This window comes from Salvia splendens, chromosome 9, assembly GCF_004379255.2.
Source record: "Salvia splendens isolate huo1 chromosome 9, SspV2, whole genome shotgun sequence".
In the NCBI taxonomy this organism is placed as follows: domain Eukaryota; kingdom Viridiplantae; phylum Streptophyta; class Magnoliopsida; order Lamiales; family Lamiaceae; genus Salvia; species Salvia splendens.
Genome location: NC_056040.1, coordinates 9,412,849 through 9,438,774, shown reverse-complemented (window position 1 = coordinate 9,438,774; position 25,926 = coordinate 9,412,849). Strand labels below are relative to the sequence as shown.

At 41.7% G+C, this 25,926-nt stretch overlaps 4 protein-coding genes and 1 pseudogene across 4 annotated transcripts; 2 read left to right on the top strand and 3 right to left on the bottom strand.

The window, feature by feature from the left end:
- Positions 1-4,115: 4,115 nt before the first annotated feature.
- On the top strand, positions 4,116-5,808 carry LOC121749796 (AAA-ATPase ASD, mitochondrial-like). The gene has a single exon (XM_042144431.1). It carries the CDS (start codon positions 4,305-4,307, stop codon positions 5,775-5,777), a length of 1,473 nt encoding a protein of 490 aa, XP_042000365.1. The 5' UTR covers positions 4,116-4,304; the 3' UTR covers positions 5,778-5,808.
- Positions 5,809-5,958: 150 nt separating this feature from the next.
- LOC121749797 (DDT domain-containing protein DDR4-like) lies at positions 5,959-8,412 on the bottom strand. Its single transcript, XM_042144432.1, has 6 exons — positions 8,403-8,412; positions 7,960-8,168; positions 7,709-7,854; positions 6,825-6,948; positions 6,350-6,392; positions 5,959-6,240 (listed from the first exon to the last, which is right to left on the bottom strand). Exons 3-6 carry the CDS (start codon positions 7,757-7,759, stop codon positions 6,120-6,122), a joined length of 339 nt encoding a protein of 112 aa, XP_042000366.1. The 5' UTR covers positions 7,760-7,854; positions 7,960-8,168; positions 8,403-8,412; the 3' UTR covers positions 5,959-6,119.
- A 676-nt stretch (positions 8,413-9,088) lies between these two features.
- LOC121749795 lies at positions 9,089-12,621 on the bottom strand (annotated as a pseudogene).
- A 2,506-nt stretch (positions 12,622-15,127) lies between these two features.
- Positions 15,128-16,973, top strand: LOC121748121 (AAA-ATPase At3g28580-like). The gene has a single exon (XM_042142340.1). The coding sequence runs from the start codon at positions 15,249-15,251 to the stop codon at positions 16,809-16,811; it is 1,563 nt and encodes a 520-aa protein (XP_041998274.1). The 5' UTR covers positions 15,128-15,248; the 3' UTR covers positions 16,812-16,973.
- Positions 16,974-17,026: 53 nt separating this feature from the next.
- Positions 17,027-21,453, bottom strand: LOC121748120 (DDT domain-containing protein DDR4-like). The gene is made up of 6 exons (XM_042142339.1): positions 20,893-21,453; positions 20,672-20,782; positions 18,978-19,101; positions 18,546-18,588; positions 18,219-18,437; positions 17,027-18,115 (listed from the first exon to the last, which is right to left on the bottom strand). Exons 1-6 carry the CDS (start codon positions 21,397-21,399, stop codon positions 17,377-17,379), a joined length of 1,743 nt encoding a protein of 580 aa, XP_041998273.1. The 5' UTR covers positions 21,400-21,453; the 3' UTR covers positions 17,027-17,376.
- Positions 21,454-25,926: the final 4,473 nt, after the last annotated feature.

Genomic DNA, 25,926 nt, shown 5'->3' with positions numbered 1-25,926 from the left:
GAAATTACCCGAACTGAAATCGTTGATTTTTGAACCGTGGTTCGGTTCATGTTCAAAAATTTTCGAACCGAAACCGCTGGTTCCGGGCAGTTCCAAACCGTAACCGTGAAAAACCGTGAAACCAAGCCGGATAGCAAAAAACCAGCGGTTCGGAACCGGTGGTTTTGGAACCAGAACTGCGAAACATCCTCGCGGTTCGGTTTCGATTAGGCAATTTCCAAAACTGTAACCTGCGGTTCCGAAGCGTAACCACCGGTCACGAAACCGTGGGCACATCTGTATAACAAATCCAGCTTACATCGGTCATATTTTTCAAACACGTATATTAAATGAATCACCTCAAATTATTAATGGGAGCATACATGAATAACGGCGTCCGGCCCACAACCATGCTCGCTGGCAAGAGCACGGTTGTGGATGCTCTTAGTGTTGTGGTGCAAAAGATAGCTAGATTGGTTATGCAAATACAATGACGCAAGACGATTACGTAATGTTCTTGATTTGTTTAATCTTTTAGGTGTATTTTCATGGAATTCTTTCATAAACCTTTCTTTATTACCGCTTTCTACACTAAAATATTCACGTACTTTATTTTATAACAACCTTAGCTCCCACAAGCCGTCACTTAGGACCAAACTATTTTTCAATTAGTCGAAAGTTTGTAAATTTCTTTGGTCTTTCGACGCTTAGAGTGTCCACAATGGTGGCCTTCAAAGGCCACCATTTGTGGCCCGGCCACCAATTGTGGCTCCCATGTGGCCTTTGTAATGGCAAATGTAAAAAAGTCAATGCAAATTTAAAGAGCCACCAAATGTGGCCCTCTAAAATGTTAATTTTTTTTTGCTTCTTTTTAATGTTATTTTTTAATTTAATTTAATGTTATTAAATTTTAGTAGATTAATAATTTGGATAATAAAAATAATTTAATAAAGAGAGAAGTAGAGACAAATTTTCGTCGTACTATTAATAGGGGAAAATTCTACAACGAAAATATTTTAAAAACACAACATAATAATAAAAAGAAAAAAACGCCACCGCTTCCTACTCGGTGGCGTCATCGGAATCCGGCACATCTTCTTCACCTCCTCCACCGCCGCCGACACCGGCCCCACTGCCGCTTGCTTCGCCCGTCGCCGACCCATCGGAGAAGCCCAACTTCGACCTCAACCTAAGAATGAGGTCGTAGTACATCATCTTGGTGATAGGGTCCGCCGACTTCTCGTACAAGGACAAGTTATCCTGGAGTTGCTCCATCATCTGCACCTCCAGTGTTTGAGTCAACGCCGCGGTCGGTGTTGAAGGGTGCGGTGTCGCCGCGCTCGCCCGAGAGACTTGGGAAGCGGATCTAGCTTCCCGGATGGCGGATTGTTGGCCCTGCGGGCGCTGGCGCCTCGACATTGTCGAGGGGGGCTCATCCCTCACGTCTGATTGGGGAAGTTGCCGTATCCCGAGTCTCCATACCCCGGGGAATTACCATCTCCACCTTGCATTTTTTGTAGTGTTTGAGAGTGTAAAATGAAGGGATTTGAAGTGTAGAATGAAGTGAAAAAATGGAAATGAAAGTGTATATTTATAAAAAAAAAATTCGAAAAAAAAAAATTTATATTCCGCGGCCCAGCCGCGATTGCGGCGCTTGCAATGGGAGGGCCACGGCTCAGCCGCGTGAAGGCCGCTGCCGTGGCTCAGCCACGCTTCTCGCCTCTCCGCCCCGGCTCTCGGCCTTTGCAATGGGGGCCGCGCGCCGAGCCGCGGCCCGCGGCTCCCCCATTATGGACACCCTTACAGTCTCACTCTCGGCCCCACACATATTGTGATAAATTGATGTGTCTAAAAAATCACAAATTTTAATCCAAATTAAATATTCAATTATGGAACATAATTTTTCTTAAAATCAGAACACAAAACTATATCAGTTTACATATATATTAATTAATTGATAAAAGTACTATATTAGTATTTTTTGTAGGAGTAGGACGGAGTGTATGTTTTAATGAATAGGAAATGAACTTTCAAACTTTATGACTATGGTATAGCTATGCTAGTATGAGAAACGTAAGCATATGCAAACTTTAACACCACAAAGTATTTGGACATGAGCATCTCCAATAATAGGTGAGCGACCGGCTCGGCGATTTTTGGCGCTCGCCGGTGCGCTCGCCGAACTATTGCAGCCAGCGAGCGCCAAATCGGCGAGAATTTCGGCGAGCGCACGCCGATTCCCGGGCGCTCGACGATCCGCTCGCCGTTATTGCAGCCTCCCGATCGGCGAGCGACCGGCGAGCGGAATTTAATTTTTTTTTATTTTTGAAACTCTATATATACGCGATTTGCAAGTCATTTTCATCGCACCACTTGTTTTAACGAGTACTCTCTCAATCTTAATTTCTGTACAAGATCAACAACGCGAAATGAGTAACGCAGGTGGTAGTAGTAGTGGTAGTGGTGGGGATGCTGAGGACTACGAACGGCGTTTGAACGAGCATTTGGATGCTTGTACGTCCCGAGAGATAGACCGGCTGCTACAACGGGCATTGCAGCAGGCGGTACCTCGACCTCGACCCGTTGTCCACCGCCGAGCAGTGATTGAGCGGGATCACGTAGCTGCACATCAGCGGCTATACGAAGACTACTTCACATCGGAGCCGCGGTTTAACGCCAACCTTTTCAGGTAGCGTTTTAGGATGAGTAGGGCCTTGTTCATGCGTATTGTTAACGCTTTGGAGCAACGATATTTGTGTTTCCGCTTCAGGCACGATGCGTCTGGTAGACCCTGTTACACACCTATTCAAAAGTACACTGCGGCAATCAGGCAGCTGGCCTACGGAGGCGCGACAGACATGTGGGACGAGTACCTCCACATCGGCGAGTCGACAGCCCTTGAATGTATGAAGTATTTCTGTCAGGGCGTGATTGAAATATTTGGTGAGCAGTACCTTCGAAGCCCAACCCCCGAAGACTACCAGGAGCTGATGCAGATGCGCGGGGAGAAGCATGGGTTCTCGGGTATGTTAGGCATAATAGATTGTATGCATTGGGAGTGGAAGAACTCCCCCGCTGCCTGGAAAGGGTTCTACACGACCGGCTACAAGGGAAAGAATCCCACGATGATCCTCGAGACAGTAGCTGATTACCGGTTGTGGATTTGGAATGCGTATTTTGGGGTAGTCGGGTCGAACAACGACCTCAATGTCCTCAACTTGTCGCCCCTTTTCAACGAGCAGTGCCAGGGCGTCGGTCCGGCCATCAGTTTTGTCGCCAACGGGAGCCAGCATGATATGGGCTACTACTTGGCGGATGGGATATACCCTAGGTGGCCCGTCTTTGTGAAGACGATCAGATGCTCATCGGATGAGAGGAAGGTATACTTTGGTGAACGGCAGAAGTCGGCGCGCAAGGACGTGGAGCGCGCATTTGGTGTGCTCCAGTCTCGATGGGTGGCAATTAGGGGTCCAACGCGTTTGTGGCATGTCGACTGCATTGCTGATATAATGTACGACTGTATTATCATGCACAACATGATTGTCGAAGATGAAGGTGGACAACTGACTAGTTGGGCCAACGACGATAACGAAGCCGGTCCAAGCCACGGCGTGGCCACCCCGAACGTACGAAGTGGGGTACCTCACGATGACGCCGACCACCTCCAAGCACATGCCGACATGCGCCAAGTGGAAGCTAATATTCGACTCCAAAAGGATTTAATTGAAGAGTTGTGGGCGCGGAGGACTGCACGACGTTAGTTTTTTTTTTTTAATTATGTAATTTTTTTTAATGTACTATTTTTAATTTAAATAAAATTATTGCATTTTTTCGTATATGTGCCGTATATTTAATTCGTGTTTTGTGTGATTGTTAATTATTTGTTTTTAGTGCTGATGACGTGGCTAGGCTATGGCTGGATTATGACTGGGCTATTGCTTATCCTGATGATGTGACAGGAGGATTTTAGTGCTGATGTTGTGACAGATGAGTTTGTTGCTGTGCTGTTGCTGAGCTATTGCTGGTCCATTAGCTATTGGAGATGCTCTAATTTCACTAAAAGACTCATATCTCCAAAAGAAACCTACCTACCTATTTATTTTTTAAATAAATCAATCGATTTGTGATGGAGTTGTTTGGTAGTGAACTGGAAAAGCAAAAGGTAAATTGGACTAGTGTGACATTTATCTCAAATAAAACCAAATTACACGTATGCCTCATACCTTTCATGCTTATAAAAACACATAACTCCCATTCTCTACAACTCTCATCTTCCCTTTCTCAATCTATCAAACTCAGAAAACAACAACCTTACCTTCCCAAAAATGATACTTCCAGTGAAGAGCATGCCGGAGACTTGGAGCGCGGTCGGGTCCGCCCTCGTCACCTTCATCTTCTTCTGGGACATGTTCCGACGGTACTGCCCGCCGGAGATCCGTAGCTACTTCGAGAAATGCACCGCGAGGCTGTCCGGATTTTTGAATCCAAACATCCAGGTTTCCATCCACGAGTACACTGGAAATCATCTCCGGCCTCATGAGGCCTACAGCATCGTCGATGCATATCTGAGTTCGAATTCCATCAACGCCAAACGGCTCAAGGCTGAAATGGCGAAAGAGAATGACAACAAGCTAATGCTGAGCATGGATGAGTACGAGGAGACAACAGATGTGTTCAATGGAGTCCAGGTGACGTGGATCTCCGGGAAGGTCTCGCCTCCTCCACGGACTGGGGGGTTTTCCTACTACCCGGAGCCGGAGCGGAGGTTCTACAAGCTCAAGTTCCACAAGTGCTACAAGAAGATGATGACGGAGGAGTACCTGGAGCATGTGATCAGAAAAGGGAGAGAGATCCAGGCGAGGAACAGGCAACGGAAGCTCTACACCAACGGCCACAGCAAATCGTATTGGAGCCATATCGTGTTCGAGCATCCAGCCAGGTTCGCGACTCTGGCAATGGAGCCGGAGAAGAAGGAGGAGATTGTCGAAGATCTGCTGACTTTTACAAAGAGTAAAGATTACTATGCAAGAATAGGCAAGGCGTGGAAAAGGGGTTATCTGCTGTATGGCCCTCCTGGAACAGGGAAATCAACAATGATTGCAGCCATGGCTAACTTACTCGACTATGATGTTTATGATCTCGAGCTTACATCGGTGAAGGACAACACGGAGCTCAGGAAGCTTTTAACAGAGACAACAACTAAATCAATTATTGTGATAGAGGATATCGACTGCTCACTCGACTTGACAGGCCAAAGGAAGAAGAAAGAGGAGAAACCTGCACAGGAGAATCCTGAAAAAGTCGAGAAAAAGAGTTCTCGTAAAGAGAAGGAAGAGAGTGGCAGCATGGTCACCCTGTCTGGTCTGCTGAATTTCATAGACGGCCTGTGGTCTGCCTGTGCAGGGGAGAGATTAATAGTGTTCACAACAAACTATGTAGATAAGCTCGACCCAGCTCTTACAAGAAGGGGCCGAATGGACAAACATATCGAGCTATCTTACTGCAAATATGAAGGATTTAAAGTGCTCGCGAAGAATTACCTTGAACTTGACGGACATCCATTGTTCCAAACCATCGAAGAGCTGATCCAGGAGGTTGAGATTACACCAGCTGATGTTGCTGAAAACCTCATGCCAAAATCTGCAAAAGAAGGGCCGGAGCAATGCCTGCAAAATCTCATATGCATTCTTAAGGAAACAAAGAACAGAAAATGCAGAGAAGATAAAGATGCAGAGACTAATGACGATGCAGAGACCATCGAGGATGCAGCTGCTGTACTAGACACACATGCTATGTAATCAGTGTGTAATAGTAAACTGGTTAAGAGAACAAGTAGAGATACCAATGACTCATAATTCGTCTGAGACAGTAATTATCTCGACACTCAACATGATGACATCCCAGTTTCAAGAAGCTTCATACTAGCACGGATGTTAATCATAGGATGTTAATCATAGAAATGTAACACTGAGCCAAGGATTCAAATAAAGAGCGAATTCTTTTGTAGCAATTATTAGTTAAGTTATTGAACAACATCTCATCAAAGGAGTAAGAACTCCCAACAGAGTTTCCCATCCATATCACATCCTGCCTTTTCTTTCTTAAATGTAAAACATACTGTAGAACTGACTTAATCTACACTATCTTCTCAGCAAAGTAAAAAGAAACTCCCATCTCAGCAAGAAACTACCGCTTCTAGACAGTTCATGTTTCATGAGAGGATCTACTCCATCAAAATGTTTGGGAGATTGCTTGTTCTTCCTGGCAAGGATTATAAGAAGAAAAAAAGGTGAAGTATTTCCAAAATTAAATATAAGGAGAAGTAACGTTACAAGTAGTTCATAGAAATTCTGGGTGCTAAGATCCTCACTTGGTGAACTTTATAACTTCATCTATTGAGCGATCATAATCGTCTGCAAACAATGTAAAAGAATAATATCAATGGTGGAGCTGAATTATTAAAACAGAAATCAAGGTCAATCTCCATTTACTATATAAAGGCCCGGAACACCTTGTATGCTGGATTCTTAGCGATAAGTTACCCTAATGGCTATTTAAACCCCCCGCGTTCATTAAGTTTCTGCGGAACTAATTTATCAACTTCATGCTAGCACATCTTTTGTCAATCAGCAGCAAGAAACAGAGTATCATTTTTTATCAACATACAAGCTGTATACACTTATTGGGTAAGGGGGGAGCATTAGAGAAATTTGGCAAGTGTCATGACTCATAAAATTTAGCATTCCAGAGAAACTTTCAAGTTCCAAGTCATTATTGAACTGGAAAATAATCCAAAAGCATAACACAAGGGAGAAAATCTACTAAGAGAGCTATATGGCACATACCGAAAGTATAAGTCACAGGTTTTTCATCACGGAAAGAGCGTCCGGCAGCAATGGCATCCATGCCAATCATGTTATCAAGCATAAGTGCTTGTCTATGTTGCTTCTTTAACAGTTTCTCCTTCCTCTGCATGAGGATACATATTAGAACCGATCACAAAATAAATTAACTGCTTAAAAGTAATAAGATGTTCTCTTCAAGAAAAGGATGGTGATAATGCGCTTAACAGAGGACAATGACCAAAATAAAAGAAAATGCATGGAAAATCATCTTAAATAAAGAACAATTTACCACCTTGTGGACCTTCTTAATTTCAGGAAGCATGTAATTTTTCAATTTAAGTGATGGCATAAGAAGAGCAAGAAAAACAATATAGAAGCATGCATGTAAGACATTGACACCTCCTTAGTAGAGCTGAACCATCAATACAAGCTATTTTCACAGAGAACAAATTTAATCCATCATCCTAGTGGACTGTAATTTTACCAATATAAGACTCCATAAGAATTACCTATATAGTTCCATATATCTTCTTGCTCCGAAGACAACCACAGCTAATTAGCACAAGTAGTATTAACTATCTACTAATTTTTATAAAATTGAAATGGGATGAAAAGAACAAAATGCAGAATAATATTCCGAAAAACCAAAGCCTGGAAATCTATGTAATATGTTGCATAGATAAAAAGAACTCTGACAAAACTATTACAACAATAAACTAAATGCCAAAAAGCTATAATTTCAAGATAGAATATATGACTTGAGATAGAGAGAGCTGAGCTTTCTTTTTGTTCATAAGCATTAAGCAACATACCACTCAGCTTATTAATGGGAGATTCTTATCTACGATGCCTTTCTAAATATTCAAGATAAATTTAGAACCCACCTCCCAACTTTGACATCCTCTTAATATGATATTGAACAAGTTTTTCTTCATTTCCCCAGGTTGATTAACCACTCAGCTTCACATAATGCCTTTAGATTAACCACTCGATCCCAGGATCAAGTGTATTGTATGCCTCAACTTCGGTCCTAAAACAAACAAAACTCAAACTCTTTTTTAACATGTAAAACATGCGTCTCTGGCACACAAGTACAAAAAAACTTTGGACTGTGTTGAGCTATGAATCTACTCACCCGTGTGATGCAACTGTAGGTAGATCTCCTTCTGCAACCTGTAGTAGAGAACCACACTAGGCAAATCCAACATTACTCTGAGAAAGATTTGAGTACATTTCCAGTGTCAAAAGTGAGATTAACCAGTGCCAACAATCCCTCAGCTATCTACATATGATGGTAATCCAAGTAGCATGATTATGTGCCATTCTGGTAACAGGGGGATTGGCCTAGGAAAGAGAAAAAAAACCCACATAAAGAGAACTGGTTCCAATGTTAGTAGCAATGCTTATCAAACAATAATTACAACTACACAGTACACATACACCTAACAAGTAGTTCTCACCTAACTTGTATAATATCGCACTTTGGAGTTAAATTTGTAATGATGAATTATTTGGATAGAATTGCTGAGAAGGAACTCGTATACTTTCTATGAATAATAACAAACTATAGTTTGTAACCAAAATTCAGAGAGTTCGCAAATAAAATGTATATTCAGTGACATTTCTCCACATGAAAATAAAGGTTAATTAAAAGGGAATTAGCATTGATACTTATGGTTAAAACTGTCACTGGGAAATATGATATTCTTGTGAGAATTATCTTGCATTACATTGTTATAATCATATGAACTCTTGAGATGATGATAACATTACATGGCTAACATTGAATGAGTTGCAAGCAACTTAAAGAATAATTCCAGAAATATGAAATGAAAACAACTAAAACAACACCTCTAAGTCGAAATAATTATATATGCCAAATTTTGCAAGACATTAAGAAATCAGATTGGCACAGAGTTGGCAGTTAAATTCCATGTAACTCAATCTTACAGGCATGATATTGCCATATTGGCCATCTAGTCATCTGGGGCCGATAAACACACAACAAAAGGAATTACTTAGTCTGCAAATCTAGTCATCAAGATTTATGTCCCACTAAGCATGCCATTGATCTGAATGGATCTTGATTATACTTTGAAATTGGTCATCCAGATGTTAAAGGAATTATATATATCTCACAACCAAAGGAACTTTAACAACTCTTAAAAAAAGAAATAAAATACAAATGAACTGGATGGAGCTATCAGCCCAAAAGTTTATGGGCTTAGGTTGAATGAAAGTAACTGATACAAGTAGCCTAGAAATCTTAGTCATCGAGTAGCTTGTTTCATTACACTGCATATTTTACTTATATTTTACATTACAACACATTCAGCCAAGCATTCGCCCAAAACTGAAAAAAGAACAGTATCTATGTATATACATGCATGCCACATTAATATTCAAAACTCTAAAAACAGATACCAACCAAAATTCAGCCTGTTACCAATGATCACAGCAGGAGCATTCACCATTTACAAAACAGTGAAAACCCGAAGAATCTCTCACATGTATCTCCCTCTTCGTAACAACCGAAACATACTTGAAAAACGTATGGCAGTCCCCACAAACATGTATATTCTTCCTCACCCTCACAGGCTTCCCTCGACCCGTCACCAGCAGTCCGTAGGCAACCGCCAGTTTCCCGCTATGGTATAACAAGAAATTGGTCTTCTGATCCTCCTCCACCTCATGAAGAACGAACCTTGTGTCAGGCGTGTAGCCAGCTCTCGAGCATTCCAAAAACAGTATCTCCAGCGCACTGTAAATGTCCTTTGCCTCTGGATGCGACTTATCCCTCCCAAAGAAGGAATGCACCTTGTTCTCATGAATGATCCAGCTCCGCCCAGGGAATTTCTGTATCCCTTTTGATTTCATCTCTTCTTGAACAAGATCAGAGCAGTGCCACCTCCCAGACATGGAGTAAAGATTTGATTGCAGTATGTACGTGGACGGATCTTGTGGCTTGAGCCTCAGTATTTCCTGTGCAGCCCTTCTCCCAATTGTTGCATTTTTGTGCAGTCTGCAACTGTCAAGCAAGGCTTTCCAAACACAAGTTTTTGGCTCAAATGACATATTCTTGATTATCTTCTCTGCTGCTTCTAGAAGCCCCCAAAATCCATACACACCAACCAAGCTAGCATAGTGCTCCGAGTTGGGTTCTACATTATAGATATGCTTCATGGAGAGGAAGAACTCAAGGCACTGTTCAACGAGATTCGACTTAGTGTGTCGATAAGCTGAGATGATTAATACACATGTGACTGGGTCAGGCTGTATACCTCCTTTCACCATCTTCTTCCATGCATCCAAGGCCTTCTCCCCCTGCCTGTTAAGGATATGTCCGGATAACAGGCAGTTCCATGAGACTATGTCGTGTTCAGACATGCTGTCAAACACCCCAATGGCTCGTTCCATATCCCCACACTTGGAGTACATGCTCACTATGGCATTTCCAACTCCTATATCAGATAAAGAACCATGTTTTATAGCACGGCAGTGAAATTGTTCGCCAAGAGTTTGGAACCCTAAATCCCCAAACACTCCAAGTAATGAAGCTAATGCAACCTCATCAATGGAAATGTGTTGCTCTTCTTCATTGATCATAGAGATTGCTTTCTCTAACTCTGAGTGTTGGGCATATCCACACACCATCGTTGTCAGCATGATTGAGCTTCTCTCAGACAGTGGTAGTAATATCTTCTCAGCGTCATCCATTCTAGCACACCTAGTGCACATATCAAGCAGTGCAGCTTGGATAAATCATCATTTCCAAAACCAATCTTGACAACAAAGGACTGAATCTGTTTGCTGAACTTCGAATGCTTGCTCAAACCACAAGCATGTAAAACACTGGACAGTGTGAAGTCAGTTAACTCGACGCCTTCCTCCACCATTCTGCAAAAGAGCCTCAACGCCCTTGAGCTATCACCATTTTGGCAAAATCCAGCTAAGAGGGCGTTGTAAGCAATGGGGTTCTTCTCAGGCATCCTACAGAAGACATCTAAAGCCGAACCAACACGCCCAAATCCCATATATGCACAAACCATTGCAGTCCATGTAAAGCCATCTCGCATAGACATACTGCTAAACAGATTTTCAACATCTTCCACACATCCACGCTTAGCATAAAACTGTATTAATGCATTTCTCACACTCAAATTGCTGCCATAGCCTATTTTAAGTGCATATGCATGAACTCCCTTCCCATACATAGTCGATGATGGTGAACATCTTGCACATGCGATCAATATACTAGAAAGGGTGAAATAATCTGCTCTACAGCCCTCTTGCATTCCTACCAACATATCATAAAACAGTTCAAATGCTTCACCATACAAACCCTCCTTAACAACACACGAAATCACAGTATTCCAAGAAGCAATGTCTCTCTCACACATTTCATTGAACAGTTTGACCACAAAATTGAAGCAACCACTTTTCCCATACAACCCCATCACAGCATTGGCAACGAAACAGCAATTAACATGACCGGTTTTGATCGACAAGGCGTGAATTTGGGAACCCAGACCTAAATCCACCAAACGCATGCAAGCAGTCAAAATCGAAACAAAAGCATACGCATTGGGTTCGATTCCAGACATTCTCACGTCAATGAACAGCGCGACAGCTTCTTCCCCGCGGCCCGATTTCGCCAAGCCCGAAATCAGAGCAGTATAGGACACAACATCCGGTTTCGCAATTAAATGGAAAACCCTCTCCGCGTAGCTCAAGTGACCCAACTCAATATAAGATGTAATGAGAAAATTACAGAGGCGTATGTCTTGCCGACTCTTGATAATTGAAGCGTGAACTGCTTTGCCGAGCTGAATATCGGCGTACTCGCGGGAAAGTTTGAGCAACCAAGAAATCTCATCGTTGGACAAAGGTTGAATGTTATCGGAGTGGTTTGGAGTGAGTAGGTGTTCGAAAGGTGGAGTTTTGGAGAGTAAAAATGGTGGGGCTGAGAAGAGCTGGAGCTTGGGAGAGGAGAGAGAAAGAGGAGTTTTGGATGGAGAAAGGATACATGTGATTTTGACGGGAGTAGGGGATTTGCGGAGGTGAGAAAGAGGAGAGGAGGAGGAGGCAGAGTCGAAGGGAGGGTGGCCAAGAAATGCGTGCAGCATGCTTGGCTTGACTCTGGCAGGTACTCAACCAGTTGTCCAATTAATGGCTGAAAACAGTGGTTCTGCAAATACATACACATTTACACACATAAATTCACAACATAGATGAACAAAAATTAAACAAGAATTTAAAGCCAACCAACAATTGATTCAGGCAAAGTTGAGTCAATTTTATTAAAATATTGAGCAACTATTCCTGAAACATGGCATTCTGTCGAAATAGTTCCTGTATAAATCTAAGGCCTCATCAGTAATGTATAGAAATAGAAGCAGAAGAGAGAAAATAACCTGCTGCTAGGTAGAGACTTTAATGAATTGGGGGTGAAACCGCTGTAGAGTCAACATCGATGCTTCAATCAATACTCTTAAAATGGTTCTCCCTGTCATTCAGATATATGTATGAAAATTCATCTCATAGAAATGATGAGTATATTTATTTACAAGTGAAAAATGCAGAAGTAACACTGTAATGTAAGGTGTGATTCCAATAGTCTCAAAATGTGTAGAAGATGATTTCCACAGTTGACAGCGAAGGGGGTTTGCTGAGGGTGCTAGCAAACCAGGTGGAAGTAGTGACACAGTCGAGGAGTGAGAGAAAGAAGATATTGTGATTTTGTGGTTTGGGAGAGGAGAGGAGAGGAGAGGAGGAGATGCGCCGCATTCAATTTCAAGCAAAGGGTATTCTTCCTAATTTATTTAATGACATAAGCTTAATTATTTAATGTATTTTCTATTTTGCTTAACAGGTTTGATTAGTTTAAATACAGGGTTCAAATTATTTTACAATAAATTTAAGATTAATAATTAATTATTCACTTATATAATTTTTGATATCATATATAAAATCCTACTAATATTTAATAGTAGTATAAATAAACAGATTAAATAATAATTTGAATCCATTATTTAAATTAACTAAGCATATTAAGCAGAATAGGAAATTAATTAATTACGATATGATTATTACCATGAAGAATGATTTTGGGGATTGTACGAGGCGCTTGAGCTTGTGCTTCCTCTTCTCGAGCTCAGCCGGTGGGTTGAGCAAATCGGCATCATTAGATAGAACACATGAACAAACATCAAATATTGGATAACTAAAAACAGAACAACGCAGTAACAAAGCAGCAATCTTTGTCCAATTAATAGCTAAATCATCGAACTGAAATCCATAAATTCGCAACAGCAGGTGAATTAGAGGGGGAAAACACAATTCTCATCCATCAACCAACAAAAACAAATATTCAATCCACAACAACAAATATCAACCAAAAAAGAAAGTTTCATGATATTTAATAAATCCAAAAAAATTATAACAAAATAAATCCAACACTTATTATTTTAATTTGGAATGAACGAAGTCATATTATTTCTTGTGTATGAGTTTTAATTTTCAATTTTTTGTATTATGTTATATAATATAGTAAAGGGTGATTATTATGCTTGTATACATTTACTTGTGTTATAATAATCAATCTATATGAATTTATTTTTTTAAAAATGATTCAATATAGTGTTTTGTTATACAAAATCATATGTACCACACTTATTATATTTTAAATTCATGTAATGAAAAAAGTGATTTACATTATCTTTTGAAAAATTATTAAGTCGCACGGGCATTGATAATAGTCTGTCAAAGAATATACTCATACATTAGTCCATTCACCCAAAGGATGGACTCCCTATATCAATTATTTTGGACTGTTCTATTAAAATGATACATTCCGAAATAACATGTCTCCATAGAAGAGATGTAAAAAATAAGACTAGATAAATTTATCTAAATTATAAAAATGAAAAAATAAAGCCACAGAAGAGAGCGTAAAAAATTAAAGGCAGGTGATGAGAGTTAAAAAAACAAGCAGAAATTGGGGCTAAAGAGGAATTGAACCCACAGCCCCACTTTGCTAGGGATGGCTACTGCCACTAGACCACTAACAGTTCATGTATGAAATATGATTCCAATATGTATTATACGAATTTTTGGGGGTACAATTATTTCTTCCTGGATACGTCAGTGGTCGCATCATACTTTGTATTCAGCACCTTTTTCTTGAAGTCTGTTTAATTAAAAAGAAGTCATTAATTTATTGTTATAGTATAGTAGTAACAAATTAAGGAATTTTGCCGAATTCAAATTTTGATCTAATTTGTAAGTTCTTGTGATTTTGCAATCAAAATAAGTTTAGCCCAAGTTAGAATTAAGGGGTTGTTAATGTTAACGTGGCACAATAACAAAACCTTGAGAAAAAGGTTTTCCCATTAAAAACCCCTGAAATCCCAATATAGGTGTAATCAGAACTAAATGAAAATATGTCGTCAGAAAAATAAAAATAATTGATTGAAAATATAGTAAATTATATGCATAATTTCTTCATGATATATTTACAAACTAGTATCATTATTTCCGACCACCATTGCAATTTGCATTAACTTTACAGGTCATATTTTTCAAACATATGTGAAATGAATCAAACCTCAATTATTAATGTGAGGAAGATGAAGTTGAAACTAGTGTCGTGGTGGTAGAATGGCTATGCAAATACAATGACGAAGATGATTACGAAATACTACTACTACTACTACTCTTTATTTGTTTAATTACTCCATCGAATTCTTGCACACGCCTCTCTTTTTCTTACAGTACTAAATTAGGGGCAATTTCTTTTTCATTTCGTCGAAAGTTGTCAATTTTGCTTTGGTACTAGCTTCGTAGACCCAATTGTCAAAAAATCACGAATTTGATAGTCGACATCATGATATATTGGCATGCGTCTAATGTATGATTAAGTGTTGAAATAATTAGCCGTTTCTCAATTTCTAGATCCATAAAATTTTATTACAACATTAAAATGTACTTGCTATCGAGCATCTATCTTGCAACTAACTCAAACTTGTGATTATCATTAAGCAATGGTGATCTTAATTCACAGATAGATAGATGTATGTTTAGGTGAATATATGTTTCACGAGATGCTCATCATAAGGAGAGTACTTACATTTCCTAAAAAATTGAACTTTCAATCTTTATGAGTATGGTTTGGTTATGCCCTTGCTAGAGTCTAGACAAACTTTTACACCACAAAATGACTCATTTCTCGAAATGAAATCCACCTACCATTTCTATTTTAAATCAATCTATTTGTGATGAGATGCTTGGACTAGTGAACTGGAAAAGCAAAAGGAAATTTGACTAGTGTGACATTCATCTCAAATACAACCAAATTATATATGTATACTTTCCACAACCAAGCTGACTCATACCACACATACGCCTTTTCCATAACCACTTTCCATGCCTATAAAAACACACTCCCATTCTATACTCCTCTCATCTTCCCTTCATCAATCTATCAAACTGAAAAAAAAGCCTACCTTCCCAAAAATGATACTTCCAGTGAAGAGCATGCCGGACACATGGAGCGCGGTCGGGTCCGCCCTCGTTACCTTCATCTTCTTCTGGGACATGTTCCGACGGTACTGCCCGCCGGAGATCCGTAGCTACCTCGAGAAATGCACCGCGAGGCTGTCCGGATTCTTGAATCCAAACATCCAGGTTTCCATCCACGAGTACACTGGAAATCATCTCCGGCCTCATGAGGCCTACAGCATCGTCGATGCATATCTGAGTTCGAATTCCATCGATGCCAAACGGCTCAAGGCTGAGATGGTGAAAGAGAACGAGAACAAGCTAATGCTGAGCATGGATGAGTACGAGAAGACAACAGATGTGTTCAATGGAGTCCAGGTGACGTGGATCTCCGGGAAGGTCTCGCCTCCTCCACAGACTGGGGGGTTTTCCTACTACCCGGAGCCGGAGAGGAGGTTCTACAAGCTCAAGTTCCACAAGTGCTACAAGAAGATGATGACGGAGGAGTACCTGGAGCATGTGATCAGAAAAGGGAGAGAGATCCAGGCGAGGAACAGGCAGCGGAAGCTCTACACCAACGGCCACAGCAAGTCGTATTGGAGCCATATCGTGTTCGAGCATCCAGCCAAGTTCGCGACTCTGGCAATGGAGCCGGAGAAGAAGGAGGAGATTGTCGACGATCTGCTGACTTTTACAAAGAGTAAAGATTACTATGCAAGAATAGGCAAGGCGTGGAAAAGGGGTTATCTGCTGTATGGCCCTCCTGGGACAGGGAAATCTACAATGATCGCAGCCATGGCTAACTTACTCGACTATGATGTTTATGATCTCGAGCTTACATCGGTGAAGGACAACACGGAGCTCAGGAAGCTTTTGACAGAGACAACAACTAAATCAATTATTGTGATAGAGGATATCGACTGCTCCCTCGACTTGACAGGCCAAAGGACGAAGAAAGAGGAGAAACCTGCAGAGGAGAAGCCTGAAAAAGTCGAGAAAAAGAGTTCTCGTAAAGAGAAGGAAGAGAGTGGCAGCAAGGTCACCCTGTCTGGTCTGCTGAATTTCATAGACGGCCTGTGGTCTGCCTGTGCAGGGGAGAGATTAATAGTGTTCACAACAAACTATGTGGATAAGCTCGACCCAGCTCTTACAAGAAGGGGCCGAATGGACAAGCATATCGAGCTATCTTACTGCAAATATGAAGGATTTAAAGTGCTCGCGAAGAATTACCTTGAACTTGACAGACACCCATTGTTCCAAACCATCGAAGAGCTGATCCAGGAGGTTGAGATAACACCAGCTGATGTTGCTGAAAACCTCATGCCAAAATCTGCAAAAGAAGGGCCGGACCAATGCCTGCAAAATCTGATATGCATTCTTAAGGAAACAAAGAACAGAAAATGCAGAGAAGTTAAAGATGCAGACACTAACGAAGATGCAGAGATCATCGAGGATGCAGCTGCTGTACTAGACACACATGCTATATAATCAGTGTGTAATAGTAAACTGGCGTAGAGACACCATTAACTCATAATTCGCCGAGACAGTATTATCTATCTAGGCTTAGGCTTATGGTCTTTTTACATATAAATTATTTAAATTCAATATAATTGATGGAAAAAAAACATGATGAGATCCCAGTTTCAAGAAGCTTCATACTAGCATGGATGTTAATCATAGAAATGTAACACTGAGCCAAGGAGTCTAAAAAAGTGATTTTTTTGTTGCAAATTTTAGTTAAGTTATTGTACAACATCTCATCAGAGGAGTAAGAACTCCCAACAGAGTTTCCCATCCATATCACATCCTGCTTTTTTCTTTCTTAAATGTAAAACATACTGTAGAACTGACTTAGTCTACACCATCTTCTCAGCAAAAAGCAACTCCCAGCAGGAAAAGATAAACTGCACGAGGGATATCAGTTGAGTTTTGGCGAGTGAGAACTCTCTAATAGTCGGCATGGGTTGCCACAAATGTAGATATTATCAATCAGAAAGCATCAGCTTCACCAGGGTAAAACTTGTTACTCCTCACATTTTGGTAGAATGGATGTTCAAAAGCCATCTCTGTCGTCATCTCTCACTGAGTTGGGACCATCATCACACCCAGAACCCGGAGCAAGTTCGTTTAGATCAAGAAAACCTCTTTGGCTCACCATTTCAACATCTTCATCTCCGTGGTTCTCTTGTTCTGGTGGAATGGGTGGCTTTTCCTCGACCACCTCGGATTGCTGCACCTCAATAAGCTGATCGGCATGGACATCCTCCTGGTTACTGATTTTCTCATCAGAATCTTGCATACCGGTTGAGAACTCTGCGCCACCATTTGAGTATGAGGGCTCGTTTGGCACATTTGATTTCTCAGTTTTTGTTTGATCATTGTCAGATTCAGACATCTCATATTGTTTATAGTTAATGCGATTTCTGGTGGCCATTTTACTTCGCCTGAGACCTGACTTTAGGTCACCAACTGACCTAAGTTTTGTTTCTCTCCTAGTTCGGCCTGGCAATGCTTTCGTATGGCGTGGCGCATCACTATCCTCACTGGAACTCAATATATCATCTTCTTCTTCCTCTTCCTCCTCTTCATGATTTTCTTCGTCCCAGTGGTACTCCTCATCGCCTTCAGAGCTACTTGACATCTTCCTTCGCTTCCGTCTTTTAAGATATTCATCATCATAAACCACTTCACCAACTATGTCATCATCACTGTCAAAATCAGCCTCAATATCTGAGACTGCTTCTACGTAGTCTTTCACTGAATAACGTTCATGCCTTTGCTTCCGGCGATCACTACAGGAAAATAAAAAAGAAAACAAGTGATTTTATAAGTTTATTAAGAATTACAAGAGACTTACAAACAAACAATACAATCCAGGGGAGTGAATCGCCATACCTCCGGTCCAATGTTTCAGTTTTGTGATCTTCATAAAACTCTCCCTCGTCATCGTCGTCGTCATCAACATCATCTTCATAAGGAGAAATAGGAGAAACGGCACTGAAAGTGAGGTTTTGAGAGTGTTGTGATGTGACATCCAATCTACCATTTCTAGACAGTTCATGTTTCATGGGAGGATCTCCTCCATCAAAATGTTCGGGAGATTGTTTGTTCTGTCTGGTAGGGATTATAAGAAGAAAAAAGGGTGAAGTATTTCCAAATTAAATATATGGAGAAGTAACCTTACAAGTAGTTCATAGAAATTCTGGGGGCTAAGATCCTCACTTGGTGACCTTTATAGCTTCATTTATTGAGCGATCATAATCGTCTGCAAAAAATGTAAGAATAATATCAATGGTGTGGAGCTGAAATATCAAAACTGAAAACAAGGTCAGCAACCGTTTGTTATATAAAGAAGCACGGAACACCAATTATGCTGGATGCTAAGTGATATATTAGCCTAATGGTTATTCAAACCCCTTCATTAAGTTTTTGAGGAACTAATTTATTAATTTCATGCTAGCACATCAATCAGCATCAAGAAACAGAGTAGTACAATTTTTTCCAACATAAAATTTGACAAGTGTCATGACTCATAAAATTTATCATAGTTATAATTTTAGAGAACTTTCAAGTTCCAAGTCATTATTGAACTGGAAACTAATGAAAAAGCATAACACAAAAGAGAAAATACTAAGAGAGCTATATGGCACGTACCGAAAGTATAAGTCACAGGTTTTCTATCACGGAGAGAGCGTCCGGCAGCAATGGCATCCATGCCAATCATGTTATCAAGCATAAGTGCTTGTCTATGTTGCTTCTTTAACAGTTTCTCCTTCCTCTGCATGAAGATACATATTAGAACCGATCACAAAATAAATTAACTGCTTAAAAGTAATAAGATGTTCTCTTCAAGAAAAGGATGGTGATAATGCGCTTAACAGAGGATTAAGTGCCATTCTGGTAACAGGAGGAATGGCCTAGGAAAAGAAAAATACCCACATAAAGAAACTGGTTATAATGTTAGCAGCAATGCTTATCAAACAACAATTTGACAATACACATATTATTAAAGAAACACAAACCGAAACACCAGAATGCAAGTAGTTCTCACTTAACTTGTATAATATCGTACTTGTGGAGTTAAATTTGTAATGATGAATTATTTGGATAGAGTTGCTGAGAAGGAACTCATATGCTTTCTATGATATACCACTCATATGCTTTCTATGATACACCTATGAATTGTAACAAGCTATAGTTTGTAACCAAAATCAATCGAGTTCATAAATAAAATGTACTCCATATTTGTGACATTTCTTCCCATGAAAATAAAGGTTAACTATGAGGGAATTAGCATTGATACTTATTGGTGAAAACTATGTCACGGGGGAATATGATAGTATTTCTTTGAGATTATTATCTTGCATATTACATTGATATAACCATATGAACTCTTGAGATGATAATAACATTAAATGGCTAACATTGAATGAGTTGCAAACAACTTGAAGAATAATTCCAAAAATATGAAAAGAAAATAATGAAATGACACCTATAAGTCGAATTAATTATCTCTGATAAATTTTGCACGACGCTGAGAAATAAGATTAGTACAGAGTTAGCAGTCAAATTGCATGTAACTCAATCTTACATGCACGAAATTGCCATATTGGTCATCTAGTCATATGGAAACAACAAACACACAAAAAAGGAATTACTTAGTCTAGCAAATCTAGTCATCAAGATTTATGTCTCACTAAGCATTTCAGTGATCTGAATGGATCTTGGCTATACTTTGAAGTTGGTCTTCCGGATATAAAAGGAACTTTATATATCTCACAACAAAAGGAACTTTAACAACTCTTTCATGCACGTCTAGAAAAAAGAGCAAAAGTTACAAGGCTCTAATAATTAGTCCACTCAAGACAACTTCCACACCCCTTTACACTTATAAATCTTTTAGCACTGGGATTAAGAGCGCAATCTCATCATAATTTATACCTATATTCCATTAAGATGATTTTTCTGCTGTTCAGACAATATTGAAAATACGTAACATCTACGCTTGCTCACTCACTCAAGGAAAAACAATGCCCACAACTTTTTCTATCATTCTTTTATGTAGTTAAGATAATCCCTTACAACAGAGTATTCATCCAAGCAGGTGATATCATCATAACATATGTATCAGTCAAATTACAAGGTTGAACAACACGTTAAAAAAAACAATAATGATAACATGAACTTCAGAGAATATACCAAACGAACTATATCAACTAACTTGAAATGACACCCATATAACACAAGTCATAACAATTAGGAAACTATAGCTCAATAAGAAGCGACTGTAACAAAAGCAGAACTGAGGAAACAACATGACTAAAGAGGGAAATACAAGGCTAACTAACCTTTAACATTGGCATATGTATCTCAGCCAAAGTATTATTCGGAATAATCAAGGCCGTCTCAAACTCCTCCGCTGAAAACTCCATTTTAACATTCAATAGAGGCCTAAATACCTACACCTCACAACAAAAATAAAACACACACACATCAACTCCAAAGAACCAGAAATCCACAAAGCTCAAATCTTGCTAGTGTTTATAGCGTTTGCTCAAGCAAAACATACATTCAAAAAATTGAGAATAGAAGCCAACTGCCACATGGAGCGTGTGTTCCACCGAGGCAGCTGCGAGGCCTCTGGCTCTCCGAGCAGTGGCGTAATTGCCCTACTACTCTGCAAATGTGTCAACGAATTAGAGCCATCCTCCTCTCCGTTCTCCTCCTCGTCACTATCCCTATAGCCATCCTCCTCCTCGGACTCATTCTTCAACAACCTCGCAGTTAATTTCTCCCTCCTCTTCTTTTTCCTCTCTGCCTCCGCCTCAGCTGCAGCCTGCAGCTTCGCGCCCGCCCTTTCCGTACATGCCCTCGACGGCCTCTCCCTCCTAGTTACTACATTACTATTACCATTATTATCATTCGCAGACTTCACATAATTCTCCTTGATACTCTTACCCTCGGTGTTGTTTTCGAGCGAGTGGTGGTCCGGGGAGTGGATCGGCGAGTAATGCTCCGGCATGGCGGAGGGATCGGGCCGGCGAGAAGGGTTACATGGGAGATCAAGGGCTTGCATTGAAGCAGCCCAGGATTTGCTGCTTCAAAACCAAATGGCTGGGGTTTTTCTCAAAACGAGCCCAATTATTTATACGAATTATCAAACAGTAGCAATTATATTGAAGAAGATTACGCTGTAAGAGTGTCCACAATGGTGGCCCTTGAAGGCCACCAAATGTGGCCCGGCCACCATTCGTGGCTCTCTTGTGGCCTTTATAATGGTAAAGGCCACGAAATGTATAAAAACAATAGGGCCACGAAATGTGGCCCTCTCCAAAAAATAAAATTAATTTGTTTGCTTTTGTAATAATATTTTTTAATTTATGTCTAATAAATTTTATTAGTCTTTAAATTTATGATATTTATAAATTTAATTAAAATAAAATAATTTGGATTATAAACAAAAAAAAATTCTCAACCTAAAAAAAATGTAACAATAATTTCGGTGTATTATATTAAGATAGGAAAATTATACAAGGAAAGTGATATAGTTTAAAAACACTGGGGGAAACCCAAAACCCAAATCACTCTGCGGCGCTACTTCTACGGTTCCAGACCTCTTCAACCATATCAGCCTGCAGTGATGAATGCGATATTTGGCTCCGCATATCGGTGTACCGCTGGATCAAGTATTCATTACTACGTGGTACACCCATCTGCAGGGGCTCCATGGCAGTACCCGAGCTCGAACTAGCACCATCTTCCGGTGTCCACCGCTCTGCAGCAAATCCTTCGTCATCTATTATCATATTGTGCAATATGATACATGCAGTCATGATGGAAAAATGGAAATGGAGGAAAATGGAAGTAAAATGGAGTTGGAAAAATGGAAATGGGAGTGTATATTTATAAAATAATTTTCGAAACTTAAAAAAAAAAAAAAAAATTTATTCCGCGGCCCAGCCGCGAAACGTGGCTCGCTGCAGTGGAGGGCCGCGGCTCCCACGGCTCAGCCGCGTGAAGGCCGCGGCCGCGGCTCACCCTCGGCTCCATGCCCTGCGCCCCGGCTCTCGGCTCTCTGCAATGGGGGGCCGCGCGAAGGCCGCCGGCCGCGGCTCCCCCATTGTGGACACTCTAAACGTGAAAAGGGGTAAAATCAAACGATAACAGTGGCAATTGATGATTCCGCGAATTGTTGATGTTAGTAAATGCAGGAAAATACAGATCACGACACAGAGAATTTTACGTGGTTCGATTTACTGAGGTAAATCTACGTCCACGGGGAGAAATGGGGGCAGGTTTGTATTGCTTGATCTGGAATTACAGCTTACAACACAGACTTGCTATATGGTATTTTTCTCTAGAGAACTTCTAACCCTTTTCTACCAGATCTAAGTTCTATTTATACATTGAACTAAGATCGTGGCTTACATCATCACTCTAGGTCGTGGAGGTCGTGTAGGTCATGGCCTAAGATCGTGGCCTGAGTTGACGCCACGTGGTAGTGGGTATGTTGGAAGTCGTGGAAATCCTGCATGGGTCCACTAACTCCTTGTTCGGTCGAAAACTGAGACCGAACTGCTTTGGTTGCCGATCTGAGAGTAGAGCTTGATGCCGACCTAATAGCAGAGCTTGATTGGTTGGCTTTTGCCGAGCTGTAGGCTGAGGCCGAACTCTTACTGAGACCGAACTGCTTTGGTTGCCGATCTGAGAGCTTGGTGCCGACTTGAGAGCAGAGCTTGATTGGTTGGCTTTTACCGAGCTGTAGGCTGAGGCCGAACTCTTTGGTAATGCCATCTGAGAGCTTGGTGCCGACTTGAGAGCAGAGCTTGATTGGTTGGCTTTTACCGAGCTGTAGGCTGAGGCCGAACTCTTTGGTAATGCCGAACTCATACTCTTCCTTGGGCTTTGGGCTGATGGGCCGTCACTGCTGTTGGGCTTGTTTAGTCCGTACCCCATCACTACCCCCCCCCGAAAGACGAAGTGAATCACTTCGGCGAAGCGAGTCACTTCGGCATTCTGGATAAAGGTACGGGGGAGGCTGACGTCAGGGGACGTGCCGTGCACGTGACGCATTAAAAGCGACAGTAAAATCCGGCCGTTGAATCCTGAAAAGGTGGGATTCGAAACGGTGTGACGATTTTGAAATCTTCGCCGAATCTGATAAATACCTCCTTTCTTCGTCATTGAAGCACTTTTGCGACTGCTTCTTCTGCACTCTCTCTTTTTTGCGAAAAATCTCTCTCCGCTTTCAAGAACTTCTTCAGACTTTCTTCACCTTCAAAAAGTAAGAAAAATGTCTTCTTCTTCTTCGGAGTCGGGTAGCGGTAGGAAAGGGGATAAGGGGTCTTCTAGCCGGAAGGAATCCGGGGAGAAGACCGTAGAGTACTTTCACAGCGTCTTGAGTAAGGACACCGTGATATTTCTACACGAAAAATATCTTCTTCCCGGGGGGAAGGCGGTGGTTCCCGACGATGATCATAGGGCTAACGACCCGCCGGAGGGTTATGCCACCGTTTACGAAGCCTGCTTAGAATGCGGGCTTCGTTTTCCTCTTCCCCCGCCTTTTGTAGAGCTTCTTGATTTTTTTCAACTCCCTTTAGGTCAGGTGACTCCGAACTCTTGGAGGCACTTATCGGCTTTTGCTGCCGAACTGCGTAGGCTAGATAAGGATCTGTCTCTGAGGGCAATCCTTAATTTTTTCCAGTTTAAAAGGAAAGGATCTTGGTTTTACTTGATCCCCTTACAGCCTTTTAGGGCCTTCTGCAAAACCAAGTGGCCGAAATGGCAAAACCGTTTCTTTTTTTATAATAGGACTTCGGCTCCGGGCTTTCCTTGGAGAAGGCCGAAGTCCGTGATTCCCCACCCTCGGTTAGAACCGTTGGCCGAGCTCGAGGGCGAGCTCAATAAGATTCCTATGATTAGGAAACAGTATTCGGAAACTGAGCTCGTCAAGGGCGACCTCGTGTTCAATATCTCGTCTTCGGACGAAGAGGCCGAGGGTGAGGATTTCTCTTTATCTTTATGCTCTACTGCTTTAACGAAGAAAACTAACCTTGTTTTCTTGCTTTTTGGCAGTGTTCATGCTGAATAAGGCTATCCGAAAGTCCTCCGAGCTTGAGGAGCCGGAGAAAGAGAAGGCTACCAGCTCGGCGCCTGATGCCGAGAAGAATCCAAAGAGGCAAAAGACCTCTTCGGATCCAAAGAAGCCGGGGTCCACTTCGGCAAGTAGGAAGGGGAAGACCCAGAAGCCCCCGAGAGTGCCAGAGAAAGACGTGGTCTTGGCGCCTCCTTCGGAGCATATCTGTGAGCCATTTTTATGGCCCACGGACTTCGCCGAGGTGAATTGTCTTCTTGATTCTTTGGCTTGGCTTCTGTCCTGTATTTTTGGTGCCCTCTGTTGACTTTTTTCCTTATCCATTTTCAGAGGAACGACATGCTCTCCAAGCTCGTCGCCGTCGAACTCTCCAAAGCGTCCAACGACTATGCTGAGATGCAGAGGAAATTGGCGGCTGCTCGTCACCGGGCCGAGCAGGCTGAGGCAAACTTTGAGAAAGCCAGAGCTGCTAGGATTTCGGCCCAGGATGAAGCTCAATTCGCCAAAAACCAGCTCGTCATCCAGCGAGAGCAGACGAAACGGAGGGATGCTGCCGCCGTGGTTGCCCAAGGAGAGGGTCTCCGTGCTTTCGTGGAGAAACTCTTTCTGAGCCACCAATTCTCGGCCTTTGTCGGTGATCTGGTAAGGCTAATTACCGATAAGGGCGAGCAGGGGCCTGAAGTCGTCCTGCCGCTGTACGGCCGGGAGATAGCGGCTCGGCTTCAGAGTCTGCCGGTGCTTGAGGAGCTTGCTTCGTCCTCGGTCCTGCTTTCTGCAGACCAAGTCCGGAGTTGTCGAGCTGATCGGGACGAGAACCTGGAGGCTATCTTTGCCTCCGTGGGACCCGTTTCACCCGCTTCGACTTACAACGGAGAGGGTGAGGCCGAGCCGCTGGAGCGGGAGGCCGAAGTCGAGCGGGCCGGGCATCCGGAGAAGGAAGCCGATCAGGAGACGCAGCAGATCGGCTACGGTGGCGCCGAGCAGGTTGGGGAGAGCAAGGAGGCAGAGGCTGAAGCTGAAGCAGATAAGAAGGAAGCTGAACCTCACCGAGAAGGTGGAGACGAAGCTAGCGAAGTATGATTTCGTCTCCCTTCTCTTAGTTTAGTTTCTTCCTTTATGTAAAATGGCCTTGAAGCCCTCCCTGTATAGAAAAATTTTTTTCTTATGAATGAAAAAATTCTTCTTTCTGCTCTTGTGTCTTCGTATAGCCTTTCGTACTCTCTTACTCCTGTTGTGGTTTACTACCTGCTCGGTAAGCTGAAATGCCGAACTGACGTAGCTGCTTTGTATTCTTAACTCTCAAGGAGCTGGAGGTACTTCACTGGAAGCGGCTGTACTCTTCGGCTTTAGACGAAGCTGAGAAAAGAGCTATAGCTGACCAGATGAAGAATGACGAACTCTTGGCTCGTTCAATGAAGCTGGAGGCCGATAATAAGGACTTAGAGTCCGAAAAGAAGGATCTGGAGGCCGAGCTGAACACTGCCGTCGCCGAGAGGACTGCATATGAGG

Coding starts and splice junctions, on each gene's coding strand:
- LOC121749796 (XM_042144431.1), top strand. CDS start 4,305: ATGATACTTCCAGTGAAGAGCATGCCGGAGACTTGGAGCGCGGTCGGG.
- LOC121749797 (XM_042144432.1), bottom strand. CDS start 7,759: ATGAAGAAAAACTTGTTCAATATCATATTAAGAGGATGTCAAAGTTGG. Junction 6,949..7,708: donor GAGGATGTCAAAGTTGGGAG/GTGGGTTCTAAA, acceptor ATCCTCATGCAG/AGGAAGGAGAAACTGTTAAA. Junction 6,393..6,824: donor ACCTGTGACTTATACTTTCG/GTATGTGCCATA, acceptor CATTGTTTGCAG/ACGATTATGATCGCTCAATA.
- LOC121748121 (XM_042142340.1), top strand. CDS start 15,249: ATGCCTATAAAAACACACTCCCATTCTATACTCCTCTCATCTTCCCTT.
- LOC121748120 (XM_042142339.1), bottom strand. CDS start 21,399: ATGCAAGCCCTTGATCTCCCATGTAACCCTTCTCGCCGGCCCGATCCC. Junction 18,438..18,545: donor GAAGCTATAAAGGTCACCAA/GTGAGGATCTTA, acceptor AATCCCTACCAG/ACAGAACAAACAATCTCCCG. Junction 18,116..18,218: donor ACTGAAACATTGGACCGGAG/GTATGGCGATTC, acceptor ATTTTCCTGTAG/TGATCGCCGGAAGCAAAGGC.